General features: G+C 43.4%; 1 protein-coding gene across 1 annotated transcript in view; it reads right to left on the reverse strand.

Annotated features, from left to right (window-relative positions):
* Nucleotides 1-1,398: 1,398 nt before the first annotated feature.
* TBX18 (T-box transcription factor 18) overlaps nt 1,399-20,821 on the reverse strand; it is a 92,053-nt gene continuing 72,630 nt past the window's right edge. The window contains exon 8 of the mRNA XM_040350050.1: nt 1,399-1,580. Within this exon, the coding sequence (XP_040205984.1) occupies nt 1,462-1,580 (119 nt within the window). The 3' untranslated portion in view covers nt 1,399-1,461. The remainder of the gene's footprint in view (nt 1,581-20,821) is intronic.

The following is a 20,821-nucleotide window of genomic DNA, read 5'->3' on the forward strand; positions in this document are numbered from 1 at the left end:
CTGAAGTGGTTAAAATGTTTTTGTTGTTTTAGCCAGGTATTATCAATGTTATATTCCATGTTCTGTTAGTTTGCCTTACCTTGTAATGATGGGCTTACATGTTGTGGATGCAGCCTGTAGTGTCATGGCTGATCGATTTCCCTATATCCATGCATTACTACAACTACCCTGTTTGTATGTGCAAAGGGGGTAGGACAACCTCCTGTTTCAGATCAGTGATTGCCCCCCTGTTTGGCATCACAAATGTGGGAGTGACAATGGGATGAAACACATCATCTCCCATCTGCTTGAGTAAGCTCTCTGTGTCAGTGAATAATCTGCCTGCTTGTGTCTGTGTCAGATCTAATTGCTGTAAAGCTTTCATCTGCAGGCGCACTAGACTAAGAGACTAATGCCTAGTATACACTGGCCAAATGTTGGGAGAGATTTTCCGGTTAAAAAAATCTGTCATTCGGTCCGTGTGTATGTCAGCCAGTCGGACAGAAATCGGCTTCTGTTGGACGAGCATGCTGGAAAAAAATCAGCCGACCGGATCCCAATAAGCACTCTCAATGGCAGAGAGCACTGATCAGAGTGTTCTGGTGGGGGGAGGGGGTTGGGGCTCCTGTCAGAACACAACAGCTCAGCAGGGGAGCTCATTATTACAGCAGCTCTGACTTGTCAGACTTTTTTTGTTCAACCCACTGGGTTTAACGACAAAAAAACATTGGTGTGTACCAGGCTTTAAGAATTGTTGGATATATCGTTTCTTCACAGGAAGTGACAGGTCTTACACTACAGACAGAGGTCATACATTAAACTGTGCAATGCCATGACACATGCCTCATGTATCACACAAACAGAAGTTTCTGACACAGAAAGCTGAAAATTTATTTTACTATAGGCTGTACATTACGGCCAACAAATGACACCACAAAACTACATGACCATTGCACATCTTATGCAGGTGAAAAACAAAAGGTGTAGATAGGAATTCTTATAATGCCTTTAAATGCCAAAATATCAACCCATGTCATATGATAGAACTGTAATGTGAAATGTATATTTTTTTTTATTATAGATATGAAATGCTCTTAAAACTCAACTCTCAAATGTATATTTTTTTTATTATAGATTTGAAATGCTCTTATAACTCAACTCTCAAATGTATATTTTTTTTATTATAGATTTGAAACGCTCTTATAACTCAACTCTCATTGAGAGTTGAGTTATAAGAGCATTTCAAATCTATAATAAAAAAATATACATTTGACATTACAGTTCTATCATATGACATGGGTTGATATTTTTTGAGAGGCACCCTCCCTGCAGAATATGAGAATTGAAAAATACAAAGTAGAGTGGGACTTTAAATGTGCCTCGTGGGGTTAAGAAAAAAGAAAATAAGTTCTATCAAAATTTTAAAACAACATGGAAAAGATTTTATTTACCATCCTTGGATGAGATTCTTTTAAAAATATGTCACAGTTTGATACAAAATACAGTTTTACTGTTACTTTGGTCCAGGGTGTGTAGATCCAGGTCAGATGTATCATAAGTATAGCCTACGCGTTTTGTGGGTAGCCACGCTTCATCAGGGCCTTAAAAATCACACACAAGAGAAGCAGCACATAAGATAAAATGTGAATCAGAATTTTGAAAATACAATGTCAACAGTGGTAACAAGTATATAAAATTCAGGACAGGTCATTATCATAGCATGAAAAGAGTAAAATCAATGCGGGCCATTTGTAATTGCCCCCTTAAGGACCCATTAACTCACGATTTTAACAAAACATGCACAAACATCTTATTGGAAAGAGATTGAATGCAGTGGTTTGGTTTAGAACACCTGAATACATGAAACAAATTGATGAAAACATCAAAGTTTAAGAAAGAAAAAATACGTTGTTGTTATATAACATATGTCATGCACTATTGTCTAAGCTAGCTACAGACATCTTAGATTTTTGAGGACATACAATAAAATATTGTCAATTACATATTAAAAATTAACTATGCCCTTGTTTCCTTTATAGCAAAGGAAGCTGTCTTCTTAGCCTCTTTTGATCTGTTTGATGTGCAGTTGCTGTGAACCTTGAGGGCTTAAAAGTTTGGTTAAAAACTGATATACCACACCAGCAACTGTGAGAGTGATTACCAGAGGCGTGCCTTGAATTTAATTGTTTTGGGAAACAGTTAAATTGGTGGGTTTAGTTAATTTATACAATATCCAGAGTTTATGAACCATTTAGATAAAAATAAAACCTTTCATGTTATTATTAAAAGGCTCACAACACTATATGTAATTCATCTCATGCAATTGCAAAAAAATAAAATGTCATAAAATTCTCCTATAAAGAGATACATACATCTTATTAACAGGGAAATTAAACTGTACCACTCTATTCATGTATACCTCAAGCCCAACAGACAAGCTGAGAGGATGATTTATTCCTTGAGCCCAGGTTCACACTGAGTTGCGGGAATGAAGTCTGAACTCGCACAATTTCACTCCCGCATGTCAGTCCCGATTTCGGCCGTGATTTCAGAAACATCTGTGCAGGTTTCTGCACAGAAGTCAATGTAAATCGCAGATTGAAATCTCAAAAAAAGTAGTACAGAAACTGCTTTTTGAAATCAGCTTGGCTCCGCAAATGCAGGGTCGCACCGATTAGGACGGTACCGATGTCAAATCGTACCACAGTGAACCAGGGCTTAGTCTGTAAGCCTTTTTTCCAAGAAGCCACTTATCTTACTTCTCATTTGTTGCTACTGAGAATGGCTAATGAGTCTTCTTCCAACTACCAAACTGATTTGTGAACTGCCTATTCACAGCAGCTATTGATTCACAGTTATATTGTCCAATCAGCAACTTGATTGCAAAGATGTGCTAAGGAGCATTGTGCAATGCTGCAGAGGAAAACAAATATTGTACATCCAGTGCACAACTGAAAACATCTATGCAAACTCAGAGATGAGGGTGGGATTCTTTAGGATAGATGTCCTGAGCTTACCAAAATTTTAAAATTCAGAACTTTACTGAGTGAAGCGACACCCTATTATTTCAGCAAGACAGGACCAACTACAGTGCAATCCCCTAGTCAGTAGCTTTTGCTAATTCTTAGCAACCCTCACCACGTCTTCATGACTATGACTCACCCTTTCATTTAAAACATTTATTCTACTGCCTGTCAACAGCACAAGTGCCCTGTGTGAAATTCCCAGTCAGCAAACTCCTAAATACTTTCAGTGCTACACGTTTACACATATTCAGCTGTTGTCAATTGTTTCTTGTTGGCAGTCAATAATCACCCGATCATATCCTCTATCACTTCAGAGACACTTTAGTAAGTGTGAACAGAAAGCAGTAGCAAGGAAAAATTGGGCACATGTTAGTATGTTAGCCAGGGGTCAAGAGCACAAGTTGTAGAATATTTGCATGTTTTCTTACGTCTCTTATTTTTTGTGTTTTTTTTGTGTGCTTCTGCATCTTGTGAATAGCTGTGTATTGTCAATGTATTTTCGCATTCTGCGCAACTTGTTTGGGTGTATTCAACAAGTTTTGCAAATATCAAAGAACTAAGTGCAAATTATAGGGCCTGAATGTGTAAGTAGTAAAGAGCTACTGTAAGGGCCCTTGCACACTGGGCGGATCAATAATGATCCGCCCTGTGAACCTCTGCTTGCTCAGCGGGGATCGCTCCGTTGATCCCCGCTGAGCCGGCGGATGACAGGGTGGTCCCCGCACCGTCTGTCCGTGTTCACCCGATCCGCAGATGGAAGGAAAATAGGGTTTTCCTCTGTCTGCAGAATCGGAGGAATGCAGAAGCGGGCAAGATCAGGTGTCAGCGGATGTTCATCCGCTGACACCCGCAATCTCATAGGGACCAATGTATGTCCCTTTTTCATCCGCACATGGATGGATGAAAAAGCGGTTATAAGGGCCAGATTCACAGAATTGATACGACGGCGTATCTCCTGATACACCGTCGTATCTCTTGTCGTATCTATGCGGCTGATTCATAGAATCAGTTCCGCATAGATAGCCCTAAGATCCGACAGGTGTAATTGACTTACACCGTGGGATCTTGGGATGCAGTACCTCGGCCGCCGCTGGGTGGAGTTTGCGTCGTTTTGAAGCGTCGGGTATGCAAATTAGCAGTTACGGCGATCCACGAAGGTTTTTGCGTTCGTTACGTCGGCGCAAGTCTTTTTTTCCCGTCGCAAAGTTAAGTGTGCTATTAACATGGTGTAAAATTACTCCACCATGTTAAAGTATGGCCGTCGTTCCCGCGTCGATTTTGAATTTTTTTTTCCGGTGTAAGTACGTTATGCACGGCGCGATTCACAAACACGTCGCGCCGACGTAATTTTGCGCAAAGCACGTCGGGAAAATTGCGAACGGAGCATGCGCAGAATGTCCGGCGCGGGAGCGTGCCTAATTTAAATGGTACACGCCCCATTTGAATTGGGCGGGCTTGCGCCGGACGTGTTTACGATACACCGCCGCAAGTTTACAGGTAAGTGCTTTGTGGATCAGGCACTTACACTGAAAACTTGCGGCGGTGTAACATAAACGGGATACGTTGCGGCACCGCAATTGTACCTGAATCTGGCCCTAGGTCCGCAGGTGTGAAAGGGGCCTAAGTGCAAGATATAGAGTCTGATGCAATCAGTCAGAACCAATTGTGTACTGCTCCGACCTTAGTAAAGTGAAATGTAATAATTTATTTTTTAAATAATTTGTTAGAAAGTAATGATTAGTGGGTGGGTTGTATTTCTATGAATGTACAAAACATAATTAATACAAAATATATATATAGCAGTGAACTTCAGAAGGCCCCTGTGTAGCAATAAGATTTGAGATTTCATAATTTCGTAATCACTGTTGTTCTGCTTATCTGTTAGTTATTGTCTTCCTAAGGCCCCGTACACACGAGAGGATTATCCGCTTGAAACGGTCCTCCGGACCGTTCCTGCGGATAAATCCTCTGGCGGATTTTGATCTGATGGTTGTACTAACCATCAGATCGAAATCCGTGCGGAATCCATCCGCGGTGACGTGTCGCGCCGTCGCCGCGATGATGACGCGGCGATGTGCGTGACGCTGGAAGATGAAGACTTCCACGCATGCGTCGAATCATTACGACGAATGCGAGGGAGAGGAGCGGACGGATTGATCCGGTGAGTCTGTACAGACTGTCCAGCGGATAGATTTCTTAGCATGCTAAGAAATTTATATCCGCTGGAAATCCATCGGCCGGAAATATATCCACGGAAAAATATCTGCTCGGACGTACACACCACCGGATCTATCCGCTGGAACTGATCTGCGGATAAATCCCAGCGGATAGATCCGGTGGTGTGTACGAGGCCTAAGATAATGTTCCCTGGTAAAGTTCCATTTGACCACTGTCAGTGCCCACAACAGATGTTATTGAAATTGCATTATAACTTCAACCATTTCATAGGGTTAGCTTTCTACCTTGGTTCCATTTCCTATTATGTCCCACAACTCATTGACCTTTGTATCAGCCACGCGTTAAAAAAAAACACTGGCTTCTGACTATTCCCATATCAATTGTACTCATGCTATGCCTGTAAAATTGTAGCGTTATGGTTGATTCTCCATACAGAAGGCCCACTGGTGAATGGCATCTGTCCCCATATGGGGCTTGCTGAGTACAACTTTTTATGTAAACCACCCAAATGTCCATAATCTGTGTAGAAAAGGATAAGTGACAAAAAAATCTTCTGCCCTTCTGTTTACCTACTTTGAACAATCATCTACTAGATTAATCAATTAGCTGATCAATTGGACAGATAGGCTCGGATTCACAAAGCACTTGTGCCAACGTATCTCGAGATACGCCTCGTAAGTGCAAATATGCGCCGTCGTATCTATGTGCCAGACTCAGAAACTAAGATACGCCTGAAAATAGGCTTCAACCGACCGACGTAACTTGCCTACGCCGGAGTAGAGTGGGCGCATATTTACGCTGGACGTATTTGGCGCTCCCATTGATTTTCTATTCACATATGCAAATGAGGGAGATATGCCGATTCACGGACGTACGTCCGTCCGATGCAGTGCGCATAAAGTCATACGTCCGGCATAAAATTATGCCCCATAAAGGAGGTGTAACTCAGCAGCATCCATGCAAAGGGCTGCAACAGGGAACACAAGCCTACGTATTTTACGTAGTTTACGTAGGACGTGAATATGACTACGCGTAGGTTACGTTCACGCCGTAGGCAGTGATTCGATGTATCTTAGGCAGTTGTTCCGACGTGATTGTGAGCATGCATACTGAGATGCGCCCACGGGATGGCGCATGCGCAGTTGGCGATTCGTATCTGTCTGGCGCTCGGCCCATCATTTGCATGGGGTCACGCCTCATTAGCATCACTCACGCCCACTTCCACTTACGCCGACTTACGCCTTGGAAACCCAGCGTAGATTTGGGAGGAAGTGCTTTGTGAATTCAGTGCTTGCCTCTCTGCGCTGCATCAGCGCAGCGTAACGGAGATACGCTACAACGGCATAAATATGCGCCAGTGTCTGTAAATCCGGGCCATAGAGTGTTGATATAGGGAGTATTCTATTTGATCAGGAGGGTATTTTTTCTCCTTTAAAGCATGCTTTATAAGTTTTTTTATTTTTTTGTCTTTCTCTAGTTTAAATGCAGAGTTTTCTTTCATGTATTTATTTTTTCATTTGGTTGAAAGCAAACATAATTTTTCTTACTTTTTTCAACAGTTAACCTCCACCCAAAACTACAAAGAAAGTGACTAGGGTGAGAATGGATGAAGATGGGGTAGGACATGGTAGGGAGATGCATTAGAAGGAAGGTAAGAGACAATAATAAAAAAAACTCTGGATGTTTTAGGCCCGGTTCACACTGCTGCGTCTTCAAAATCGCGGCCACGATTTTGACACAATTTTGTCGTGATTTGCGGCCGTGATTTCAGGGAATGCCAGTCTATGGAGCTGAATTCGCATCACACACGGATCAAAGTCGCACAGGACCCTTTTTTAACGCAGCTTAGATTTGCAACGCATTGATGTGAACAACACTCATGGAAAACTATGTTAGTAAAATGACTTGCGAATTTGAGCAATTGCAATAGATCAAATTCGCAATTGAATTTGCAGCAGTGTGAACCGGGCCTAAAGGGGATACAAACTGTCTTTGTCAGCAGTAAGTAGATAACCAGCATGTACATGTTTCAACTCCCTAGCAGTCCTTTGAATTAATGTGTTCTATACAATTGTACTAGTATGTACTAATTTTCAGATTTTGTACCTTTAAGGCCTCGTACTCACGACCAAACATGTCTGCTGAAACTGGTCCGCGGACCAGTTTCAGCGGACATGTTCGTTCGTGTGTAGGCAGTAACGTACAGAATTCCAGCAAACAATCGTCGGCCAGACCGTTTTCCAACGAACAACTGTTTCCTGGTCTTGCTTTAAAACAGTCTGCTGGAATCGTGTCCGTCAGACATGTTCGGTCGTCTGTACACAAAAGCAGCGTACAAAAACCCCGCGCATGCTCAGTCCAAATGAGGAGACGGGAGCGCTCGTTCAGGTAAAACTCGCGTTTCTTTGGGATATGGCACATTCGTCATTAGAAACCTTTTATTCTAGCAAGAGAACAATGTCTTAAAAAGGCGCACTAAACCACATTTTAAAGCCTCGTTTTATTAATTCTTCTCTTGCTAGAATAACCCCGTTCTCTTGCTGATGCAATTTCAATAGAGTTGTCCCATACTGAAATGTCACATTTCTTGCTTGTGATGTAATCCTTTAATAATGTTTTCTATGCCAGACGTGTGTTTTGGTTGGTGGTCCTCCATAATTTAGAGTAGTCATTTTTGTAAAGGAATGTGCATTTTTTTAATTTTTTTTTTTGTTTCTAGTTATGTCACCATTTAAACTATTTTTTTTTTACATGTTTTTTTTTTTTTTTTTTTGGTGTTTCATTAGAGAATATTAAACCATGTTGGCACACCAAATGTCCCCCCCCCCCCCCAAGGAGTGTGTCCTTTGTAAATTAGCCATTGTATATTTATTAAAGGTTTGCTGCCTAATAATCCCCACAGTATATCAAACAATAGACATGTTTTCAAATGAAAGCAAAAAGCCTTTTATTCAGGCAAATGTCATCACAAAAAATAAAAAGAACGGCAGCACTAGAATAGATAGCAAACTATATGCAAACTTGCATTTCCAACATGGTGAAGGATAAACTTCCAAGCCTCAGGAGCCAAACACAAAAATATGAAGCAGCAGCACACAAACAAAGGAACCCAAACTGTGGTAGTACAAACAAGATGTCCTTTATGTGGAAGGAAATGGAAGGCAGAAAATCAACGTTTCCTCCTCTTTCCAGCCTTCCCTCCAGGCAGCCTTCCAGCGGATCGAACACGGGGTCTTGCAGGTGGGGTTGATGTGGCAGCAGGAGGATGGTGTTCCGCAAGCCGGGCCGGGTCACATAGCCCAGTGTCTGGGGTCAGCAGGCCCCTCTGCATCCACCAAAGGACCTGGTTCATCAGGGCCTTTGCCAGTCTTCTCTGGTCCTCCTCCCCTTCATTTAAATCATGGGCCAATGAGGCACTGAAGGCCTCTGTGGGGTTGAGGGGGGCCCTCATGATGGCGCTTGCCTCCTGGATCATGCGGAGGCTTGCCTCCTCCACAGGCCTCAACTGCCTCCTTCGGCCTGATGGCCTCACCTGGGGGGGAGAAGACTGGCTGGTGGTGGTTCTCCTGGCCGGGTGGACCTGCTGCAGGCCACTGGGCCCAGCCTCCTCCTGGCTGCCACTGACCCCGGCCTCCTCCTGGCTGCCACTGACCCCGGCCTCCTCCTGGCTGCCACTGACCCCGGCCTCCTCCTGGCTGACAGACACCTGAGGATCTGCCACCTCCTGGCTGATCTCTTCTTCCTGTGTGGAAAAAAAATGAATTTTTTTACAATTTCGCTAAATAAAACCACACTCATTTTCATGTTTTTCGTTTAGTATTTTCTGTTCATTATTACTTGAATACACTCTACTTCTGACACCTGCAGTTGTCATCCCTGACACCTATTTGTCTGTACACCTTTTTGTTTGCTTTTTCCCAGCTTGGTTTTTTTTGTAAAATATCTAATCATTAATCCACCAAGAATTATTTACGTCATAAATATAGAGGAAACTACTATACCTCCTCATCGAAGGGTGGCAGATCTGCATCTCTGTCAGCCAGGCCCTCTTCCTCCGACTCTGCAGGGCTGTGGTCATCTGGGGAATGTCCGCTGGAAGGTAGCATGGAGGAAAGGTTGGAAGAAAGACTGGACATCGTTTTCCTGCCTTCCATTTCGTCCCGCAAAAAAGCCATCTGTTTATAATACCACAGTTTGGGTTCCTTTGCTTGTCTTGCTGCTGCTCCCGATTTTTGGCTTCTATTAGCTTTGTATGCTCTCCTGTATGTGCTTCTGAGGTTGGCAAGTTTATCCTTCACCATGTTGGCAGTGCATCCTGGCACCCAAGTTTGCATATAATTTGCTAGCTCTTCTAGTGCTGCCGCTCGTACCTCTTTATTGCAATATAAAGAGTGCTTTGAATTCCACAGGATGGGCATGTCCTGGTATTTTTGAAGTAAGGCCTCTATAGATTCCTTGCTTTGTAGGAGGTCCATTGTAATTTTTGCAAAATTATATTTCTTTTTGAGTCTAGATTACAAAAACATAAACCACAGAAAAATAAATATTCCAAAGGATCAGCGTTGACCTTGATCTAATATGTGTCTTCAAATGTATTACCTATATCTAATTCCAAACACAGTCTCTCTTGTTTAAACAATGATTGGCAGCTCGGCCGCATTGCTTGTACCAAACATTGATTTGCTAGATGCAGAGCCATTGTTCACATTGCAGTAAATATTTTAAATATATAAAATTAAACAATGCTTACAAATGACAGTTTTCATCTAGGCACTCTTTCATGTGTAAATCTCATGCCCCTGACAATGGATGACATAAAAGACACTTCCTAATGACCTCTGTACAACCAACACTTGAACAATACTTTGCCTGATCTGAATACACCATTCAAAAACTTGTCAATGAGGTACAGCATTGTTCACATCTCTATTTTGTGAGGTGTCCAAAAGCATTTGGATACCAAAATAACATTGTGGTACCCCATAGACAGAATAGCTTAAAAAGGGTGCAACCAACAGCCCAAACCCCTATCCCATGTGTCTACATTTTCAAGGCCTCTGCTGATCACATTTTTAATTTCCTTACCTTCCTGTCTCTCGCTCCTCGTTTCTCACGCTCGCCTAATTACCGCGTAAGATGCGTAATCACGGCGTAAACCTTTTAAACACTCCGCGTATTTATGAAACCCCGCCCTCGTCACCTTTGCGAGGCCCCTAATCAATGAGTTTAGGAAATATGGCGTTAACTGTGTATGTTCTGGATGCGCTCGAAGATTCTCCGCGTAACGGACGTAAACACGTTGTTTGCATTCTCTACACTCCGCGTATGTATTAAACGCCGCCCTCTTCTCCGCCCATGGCGTAAGAATTCATCTTTTCCACGCCCATAATCTCTGTGGGAAAGGAAAGATGGCGATGTCACACGAGCGGGCACGATGCTCTCATGCCACAAGTGAAGGGACAGAGGCAGGGACGTCCCGATCAAGGAAAAGAAGATATAAAGCCACTAATATGCGGTTCCAGGAAATGGTGGAGTTAGTTTACATCATGCGAAAAAAGGACTATGATGGTGAATTAGGGCCATACAAGACCCCTAACCGCCGAAAGGCACATATTATGGACAAGGTGGCGAGGAGAATGCAGAGGATGTTTGGGATCACCAGGTCCAAGGAACAGCTGAGGAAACGATGGTCAGACTTAAAATTGAGGGAGCCACATCAGATGAAGAAAATACTTAAAATTCTGCGTAAAAGTAAGTAAATATATATTGGGGTTGGGGGGGGGGGGGGTGATTGTCTGCAATAATGTGTTGCCATGTATATTTCACCATCTGCCTCCTTGGCCTGCTTGTAATTTTAAAGACATGTTGTCATTTATTTTTTAGGACATAAATAACTACATATTTACAAACAGTGTTCTTAGTAAACAACGTAACATCACATAGTTTATCAGAAAGGCTCGGTTATTCCAGGAACAACACACCTGGACATGGCTCACTGGCCAAAAACTTTGTTTGTAAACATTGTGTAAAAGCTAGTTCTAGAAAAAAAAAGTATGAGAATGGGAAAGGCAAACAGGATTCATTCTAAAAACAGTGGTAATAAAGCAGATGTTTTCACATCTGCAATGCAGAGCACCTGTGTCTCCCCAAATCAAAAATGGGTTTTGGTAGGGTCTCCCAGAAATACAGTTTAGGGGGGACATCCATGTGTGTCACTTTGCTAAAAAGGGGCAGGATCAGAGCTTGCCATATAGAAGTAATTGCAAAATGTAGGTTTGGTGAAAGATAAAAGTAACTAAATGAAAGCATCTTCTAAGCAATGTGTGCGATTTATGCTCTCCAATATCTGTGTGCTGATGAGTCTACATTTTTTTTGGTTTATTTCAGGGGAAAGAAGTCGCCAGCATTTGGAGGAGGCAGAGAGGGCCAGACAAGGCCAAAATCTGCCATCTCAACATGTGGAGGAGGAGGAGGATGTGGAAGGAGAAGAGGATGTGGAAGGAGAGGAGGATGTGGAAGGAGAGGAGAATGTGGAAGGAGAAGAGGATGTGGAAGGAGAGGAGGATGTGGAAGGAGAGGAGGATGTGGAAGGAGAGGAGGAAGGAAGAAAGGAGGAAGGAAGAGAGGAGGAAGAAGTAATTTTGGACTTAGAAGTCATAGCAGATGAAGGGCAAGTGGCGGAAGAACAATTTGGCGAATTGAAAGAAGGTGGATTGATGGATGAAGGAGGAGTCCAAGATGATGGGGAAGTGGTGGAAGAAGGAGGAGTGATTGAAGATGATGGGGAGGTGGTGGAAGAAGGAGGAGTGATAGAAGATGTCGAAGAGGTGGAAAGGAGAAGCCCATCAGGTCAGTGTCACCCTAGCTTGATTCAAAAAAACATATGTAGATAGGCCTCATTGAAAAATAATGTTGTAAATGCCATTTTTTTTTTTTGTTTTAGGGGAGGAGGATGGTGTGCCAATATTTTCACGTGCAAGTGCTGCTATAATTATTCAGCAGGTAATGGAGTGCAGCACTGAAATGCACAATATGCGTGAAAGGATGTTTCTCATGGAACAGAATGTAACAAATGTCCTTTTGGAATGCAGCACGGAAATGGACAATATGCGGCAAAGAATGATGGTCATCGAATCTAATTTTAAGAACATTATTGACATGATGGGCCGTGTCAAAGACTGAAACACCCCCCGCCCATCCCCCGCCCCCACAAACATTTTTACAGTTTGAATAATGAATACGCCAAAATTTGAAGATACACACACAGTGTGCCAACATGTGCTATCTGCCATCACAGAATATCTAATGTCTGTGCTTTGTGGGTCCAACCCCCTCCTCCATCCTCAAGTAGTTGAGAGGAAGGGTTTGCTCCCACAAAACACAGACATTGATCACCCATGATGTCAGATAGCACATGTGGCCATTTGTCTGTTGAACCAATGACATTTGGCGAGTTTGCACTGAATGTGTGTATCTTCCAATTTTGGCGTGTTCCAGTGTGAAAGCACACCATGACTGACTGCTGTTGTGAGTTTTTATATTTTTGGAATTGGATTTTGTTACTTTTTGACCATGTTGAACATTTTGGGATACTATAAAGTTTAGACCATAAAGAATAAACAACGCCAAAAAATTTTAAAAATATATATATAGAATTATAAATCTCTCTAATCACTGAATTTAGTGAAGTAGAGATTTGACTCCAAATTCTCACCTAAAAATTTACTTTTAGAAAAACACACCAAAAAAAAAACAAAATGGTTAAAAAATTATTGTTTTTTGTGCATAAAAAATATGCCCAAAAAAAAAATTAAGGCGGTAAACACCCCACCAAATATAATCTATATATATATATATATATATGTAAACAATAAATCTAACTATATTTGACAAAAAAAAAAGTGAACTTGTTAATAAATGTATAATCTGCATAATATTTTTGGTTGAATTACCTGAAAAAAAAAAAAAAGTTTAAAAAAATGTTGTAGACTCCTAAGTACAAAAGCAGGGAGTAATGAAAAAAATATAAAATTATTTTTGGGGTCATGAACAAGCAAAAATTAAAAAACTTGACCTCAACATTTACAAATGGAGTTGCTTCTTATTTCTAGACTCAATACCCTGTTTGTAGATGAGTGAATACTGTGCAAAATGTGGTTAGTTACTAAAAGTGGAGAAATCAATTATGCATTACAATTGAAGAAGTTAGTTAGAGAACCAGGAAGACAGAAAAAGAGAAAAAGCATTAATGACAAACAACTGTATAAAGTCCAATGGTCTAATTATTTATTATTTTTTAGAATATTCCTTTCTTTGGGGGCCGAATTAGAAAGAAATATGATCTGGCATAGCAATGGCCCCCCGACCCATGAAGTACTCAACATATTTGTCGCGTACCTCACGAGCTGATTGGGGGGCCAAGCCAGCGCGACCAGTGTCCAGCCCGGGAAGGGGATCTGAGGGTAGTCTTGCCTCAGAACCGATGTCGGGTAGGTACGTCTGGGAGTGCCTGCGTAAAAAGTTGTGCAAAATGCAGAAGGCAAATACAACGGTGTCCAATTTATATTCCGCCAGATGTATCGATGTCCTGAACAGGCGGAACCGGTTGGTGAGTATCCCAAAGGCATTCTCGACTACCCTCCGAGCCCTGGCCAACCGAAAATTAAACACACTCCTCTCTGAGGTGAGGGTCCTCTGGGGAAAAGGCCGCATGAGGTGAGGACCAAGCCCGAAAGCCTCGTCCGCTAGGAACACAAACGGAAGTCCTTCCACATTATCTTCATCTGGTGGCAATGCCAGACCACCAGCTTGGAGACGATCATAGAAATCAGTCCGTGCGAACACTCCCCCATCAGACATCCGGCCGTTCTTCCCCACGTCCACATATAGAAACTCATACTGTGCCGACACCACCGCCATCAACACAATACTATGATAACCCTTGTAATTATAATAGTAGGACCCCGAGCGGGGTGGGGGCACAATGCGGACGTGTTTCCCATCTATTGCTCCACCGCAGTTTGGAAAATCCCACCGCTTGGCAAATTGGGAAGCCACAGACTGCCATTCCTGTGGTGTGGAGGGTAGCTGTGGGGACAAACAAAATTAGAGATTTAGTACTTTGTAACAAATACATCCTACAAGCATCCTTGTGACAGTTCACAGTATTAAAATTGCTTTAGAAAAATGTGCATGGAGAATTTGGGAAATGAAATATATAGGGCCACTTCATTAAGAGACTCCACAGCCCTCTGATGGGGACAATAAAAGTTTGAAGGGGGGGGGGGGGGGACACAAAAACCAAAAAGTCCTGTTTGAAAAAATGGCAAGGTGGGTTTGTCCCTAGGATAGCATGCTGGACAGGTTAATATTGGGTAAGGGACAAATATGCAGGTAGGCCAAGAATAAAACATGTAAAGCTGATATCAACATGCATAGGGAGAAAAGGTAACGTTAGTTAAACACACAGCATATCTGGGAAAATAAAAATAAAGTTAGTTGGCCACATTATTAGAGCCAGGAAACTTACCTTAATATACTCCTCATGCATAACTTTGATGATGGCAGCACACGTGTCCGGTATGATGACCCCAAGCGCCTGCGGAGAGATGCCTGTCGAGAACTTGAGGTCCTGCAGGCTCCTCCCAGTCGCCAGGTACCGCAACGTGGCAATAAGCCTCTGCTCGGCCGTGATGGCTTGGCGCATCACAGTGTCCTGCCTCGTGATATAGGGGGACAGAAGATCCAGCAGACGGTTGAATACGGGGTCCGTCATGCGGAGAAAATTCCTAAAGTCATTAGGATTATTCTCCTGGAGTTCCCTAAGCAGAGGCATATGTGAGAACTGGTCACGCTGGCGCAACCAATTCTTGGTCCAGAAACGCCTCCGCCCCCTGTTTCTGGCCAAAGTACTGGACAAATGAACATATCCAGCAGCCATCCCATAAACAGCACCAACTCGCGAAAATTGACGCTGCTGCTCCATCATGGCTTCAAACCGGCCGGCTGGTCAGTCAAGAACACACTGAAACAGAAAGCACTCGCAAATCCAGCACTACCTGCGACAAACGCGTGACAAACAGATACGAGCGCACAGGATGCAACTGCTAAAGCAGAAACAACCTGCTTGCCTATAGCCGAATGACAACTACGTTACCGCAAGCACACGCACTGAACCCGTGAATACACGCTGTCAAAGCCTGGAGACCGAGAAGCGCGAATCAGCTCTAACCAAACCTTCACTAACACGAGCAAACCCGTAACTAGCAAAAGAGGAACAGAGGGCGGCGCCATTAACTTTGGTCTTCCCCTTTATAGTGACGTCGTACGTAGTTTACGTGCACGCGTTCCGGTACGACGGGAATTTGGTCCGCTGGTGTGTACACGCCAGCGGAACAAAACACAAATCAGCCTTGTACGCCGGAAACTGTCGGGCAGACAGTTTCCAGCGCACAGATCCGGTCGTGAGTACAAGGCCTAAGGGAGAGGATCTATTTATAAACAAAAAACGACTAAAAACCAATAAGAACCAATGGACTATGAAAGCACTATAACATTTTGTGTACTATAGGTAGACAGTATTAAACATATACACAATAAAAGCAATTATAAAAGACAGTAAATCTTTTTCTTGGCTACCCTGTTGAACCCATGGAATGTATTTCTTTTATAGGTCTGAGAAAAAGAAAATGACATTACCAATCAATCATTTACTTTTTGGATTTCTGTAGAAATATACGCACTGTTCTTGCAGCTCACCAGGAGCATAGTATTAAACATACTCATTCAGTCTCACTGATTAAACTGAATCCAAAACAGCTACTCAGTAGGTGCCTCCATACTAAAATCCCTCTTCACTTGGCTTCAAAATGGATAAAATTACTCTCTAAAAGCTGAGCACAGTGAAAGCCAAGAACAGTGGAAGGACTGGGCATTTTGAAACCTGTATCAAGCAGACACTGTAATAATTTGCTAAGAGCCATCTGTTTTACAGATCACAGCTGCTGGAATATTACATAGACATCAGCACTGTAAAAGTTCTTCCCAATTTCAAATACATTACCAAAGCCAGTACATGCCATGGATCCACATCAGACTTTAACTGTATTGTTGCCATTGCTGTTGTATAAAGTGACCCATGATATTAGATTTAAAAAGTATTTTTCATTTATAGTACAGTTGTAGTGAGGAAATAGACTTATTCAAAAAATGCAAAAAGTTGCCTTACTGTCATGTTGTTACTATGGCTTTAATATTTTTTGAGTCTGTCTGCAGAGTAGGAGATTTGATTTTACTTTAACTTTCCTGATCAGCAGGCTGGTTCTGGGTCAATGTCTCATAAAGTTTTAAATGTCAGTGTTAACCAGGCAACAAGCATGTTCAAAGGAGGTCAGCAATGAGAGCCCTCATTTCTGACAGTACAGTTGTCCTTTATTGCCTCTGGATAAACAGTTTTGCCTTACTTAGTTTCTGAATTCAGATTTTTCTCGTTCAAGAAAACAGTCATGCCTTGTACACACGACCAGTTTTCCCGTCTGGAAAACTGCCATGAACATGGAACTGGGTTTGGGACTTTGAATGAGGCATGTGGATGACACATGCCTCCATCCCTGAAAATTGAAAGAAAGAAAGGGTTGGGACTTTAAATGAGATGCGTGTTGATGCAAACAGTATGTATAAGTAAATAAATAAAGTAGTATAGCGTAATAACCAGGCTCAAGCTTACCAACCAAATTGCAAGCCAAATTCAACTGTCTAACTTAGTATGTTAAAAGCAGAGGATTGGTTGCACACATTTGCAAATATATGGATAAGCCACAGGCTGCTTACGGACGCTGGAAAACTGCCATGACAGCTTTTGGCCGGGAAAACTGGCCGTGTGTATGCTCCATGGTAATTTTCCCGACATGAAAACTGCCAGGAATCCCGGACGGGAAGAATGAGAACATGTTTTCTTTTTGCCTGCCGAGATTCCCGGCGGTTTTTAAGCCGGCAGTTTTTCTATGGGGAAAGCCTGCGGTGGAGCATACACAGCCGGCCGGGTTTCCCGACCAAAGCTCTCATGCCAGGAAAAGGGCTGTGTGTAGGTGGAAATAGCTTCTGAGCAGGTTGTCGGTTTTCCCCTTGGTTGTCCCGGCAGACTTTTTTCTGCTGGGAAAACCAATCGTGTGTACAAGGCGTTACAGTATATATAGCCAGATAATATAAGCATTTTGTGAATGCTATAAACATAAAGGCAACATGCATGTATCAGAATATCATTAAAACAGCCCTAAAATTTGGTATGGCCAGACTGGGAAACATGGCAAAGGGCAACCCTATTTATTGAGTTACATGAGCTTTAGCAGAACAGGTGTGAAGGTCAAAATTACCTGTCCTTTAAAAGAGAAAGTCCTGATCCAAGGATAAGAACTTTGAGTCATAGGAGTTTGAAGACATTGTCCTAAATAATGCTGCAGAAGCCAGCCACCTGTGGGGGCCTCCCTATTCAGAGCACTGAGTGCACATAAAACTAAGAACATAGGGCCAGATTCACGTAGAAGTGCGGCGGCGTAACGTATCGTAGATACGTTACACCGCCGCAAGTTTTCATCGCAAGTGCCTGATTCACAAAGCACTTGCAATGAAAACCTACGCTGGCGGCCTCCGGCGTAAGCTTGTGTAATTTAAAGGGGCGTGCGCCATTTAAATTAGGCGCGCTCCCGCGCCGGACCTACTGCGCATGCTTCGTTTCGAAATTCTCGCTGTGCTTTGCGTGAAGTGACGTAATTTTTTCGAACGGCGACGTGCGTAGCGTACTTCCGTATTCCTGGACGTCTTACCCAAACGACGTGAATTTTAACATTTCGACGCGGGAACGACGGCCATACTTTATACAGCACATACGTGTGCTGTGTAAAGTTAGGGCACCCAAAACGACGACTAACTTTGCGACGGGAAACTAGACTAGCAGCGACATAGCGAACGCGAAAAACCATCGTGGATCGCCGTAACTCCTAATTTGCATATCCGAAGCTGGTTTACGACGCGAACTCCCCCCAGCGGCGGCCGCGGTACTGCATCCTAAGATCCGACAGTGTAAAACAATTACACCTGTCGGATCTTAGGGCTATCTATGCGTAACTGATTCTATGAATCAGTCGCATAGATACTCTGAGAGATACGACAGAGTATCTGAAATACTCTGTCGTATCTCCTTTGTGAATCTGGCCCATAGGGCCATAGATAGCCCTAAGATCCGACAGGTGTAATTGTTTTACACTGTCGGATCTTAAGATTTGGTACCGCGGCCACCGCTGGGGGGAGTTTGCGTCGTAAACCAGCGTCGGGTATGCAAATTAGGAGTTACGGCGATACACAACGTTTTTTTGCGTTCGCTACGTCGCTGCTAGTCTAGTTTCCCGTCGCAAATTTAGTCGTCGTTTTGGGTGCCCAAACTTTACACAGCACACGTATGTGCTGTATAAAGTATGGCCGTCATTCCCGCGTCAAAATTTAAAAATTCACATCGTTTGCGTAAGACGTCCGGGAATACTGAAGTACGCTACGCACGTCGCCGTTCGAAAAAATGACGTCAGTTCGCGCAAAGCACGGCGGGAATTTTGAAACGGAGCATGCGCAGTAGGTCCGGCGCGGGAGAGCTCCTAATTTAAATGGCACACGCCCCTTTAAATTACGCGGGCTTACGCCGGAGGCCGCCAGCGTAGGTTTTCATTGCAAGTGCTTTGTGAATCAGGCACTTGCGATGAAAACTTGCGGCGGTGTAACGTATCTACGATACGTTACGCCGCCGCAGTTCTACGTGAATCTGGCCCATAATGACAAGGTTCTACCTGGAAAGTACAGTACCTTTAAAGCGGATGTGCCACGGGAAAATAATATTAAAAGCCAGCAGCTACAAATACTGCAGCTGCTGACTTTTAATATTAGGACACTTACCTGTCCTGGAGTCCAGCGCCGATCGCAGCAGAGCACGAGCGATCGCTCGTCTCTCTGCTGCTCCCCCCACCATCCACGCTCAGGGAACCAGGAAGTGAAGCGCTGCGGCTTCACTGCCCGGTTCCCTACGGCGCATGCGCGAGTCGCGCGGCGCCAGCCGATTGGCTCCCGCTGTGTGCTGGGAGCCGAGTGTTCCCAGCACACAACGGACGACAGACGGGATGTGACGGAATGCCCGTCTTTTGCCCGTAGCGTCTGGCCGGAAGTGGGTGCAAATACCTGTCTTTAGACAGGTATCTGCACCCCCCTCCCCCCTGAAAGGTGTCAAATGTGACACCGGAGGGGGGGAGGGTTCCGATCAGCGGGACTCCACTTTAGGGTGGAGAACTGCTTTAAGTGAACGTTCACAATTTCAGAAAAAAATGAAAAGGTGAGCTAACACCCTACACCCCACCATCCCTAGTCCTTGTTGTACTTACCTCCCATGGGTGATGAACTGTCAGCACCCACCCAGGTGGTGTAGGGCTCCAGGAATTTCTCCCTCTTAATTATCTAGGTCTTCCAGGACAGATTAGAGTGCTTCTGATTGTTTAGAGCCAGAACATGCCTGGCCAGATCCGAGATCAGAGACTGCCTTTGCCCCACTGTGCAAACTATTAAAGAATGTTCCCCATACAGAGGACCTGGAATGTCATTTAAAGAGACTCTGTCATTTTGTTCATTAAAGGCAAATTCACAAATTCTCTTACTAGTCTACAACTTCTCCAACTCCCCCCCCCCAAACAAACACACACAACAATGCTTACCTTCTCTCTGATTATCTATCACTACCACTGGTCCTTCAGGATTCAAATCATAAGCTATGTTCCAGATGATGTCAGAGTTTACACAGGGTTAAAGATGTCATCTCCTTGTTCATATAGTGACTGGCTACTGAGACTCAAGCATTGTAATCTAGAGGAACCACATGGTCCACCATATCTAGAAGCAGAACATTTTTTGCAACCCCTTTTACAGAGTGGTGGAAGGAATGCAAGTAAGTGAGTATGTGTGCATCTGGAAGTGGGCTATTAAGTCTTCTTTCCAAATTCCAAGTCCCTTATGTAAAAAGCATTTTTTAACTGCCTATCGAATGAGGCAAAGGTAGTTTTAGATATGTTGCCCTTCAGAGACCAGCCCACCTAACTTGGTCTACTTAAAGGGGTTGTAAAGGAAACATTTTTTTTCCCCTAAATAGCTTCCTTTACCTTAGTGCAGTCCTCCTTCACTTACCTCATCCTTCCATTTTGCTTTTAAATGTCCTTGTTTCTTCTGAGAAATCATCACTTGCTGTTCTTCTGTCTGTAACTACACACAGTAATGCAAGGCTTTCTCCCTGGTGTGGAGAAAGCCCCTTGAGGGGGGAGGGGGCGAGCAGGAGTGTCAGGATGCCCACTAACACACAGCTCCTTTCTCTATCTGCAAAGTAGAGAGTGTCCTGACCCTCCTGCTCGCCCCCTCAAGAGGCTTTCTCCACACCAAGGAGAAAGTGTCGCATTAATGTGTTTAGTTACAGACAGAAGAACAGGAAGTGGGGATTTCTCAGAAGAAATAAGGACATTTAAAAGCAAAATCGAAGGATGAGGTAAGTGAAGGAGGACTGCACTAAGGTAAAGTAAGCTATTTAGGGAAAACATTTTTTACCTTTACAACCCCTTTAA

This window comes from Rana temporaria, chromosome 4 (assembly GCF_905171775.1).
Source record: "Rana temporaria chromosome 4, aRanTem1.1, whole genome shotgun sequence".
In the NCBI taxonomy this organism is placed as follows: domain Eukaryota; kingdom Metazoa; phylum Chordata; class Amphibia; order Anura; family Ranidae; genus Rana; species Rana temporaria.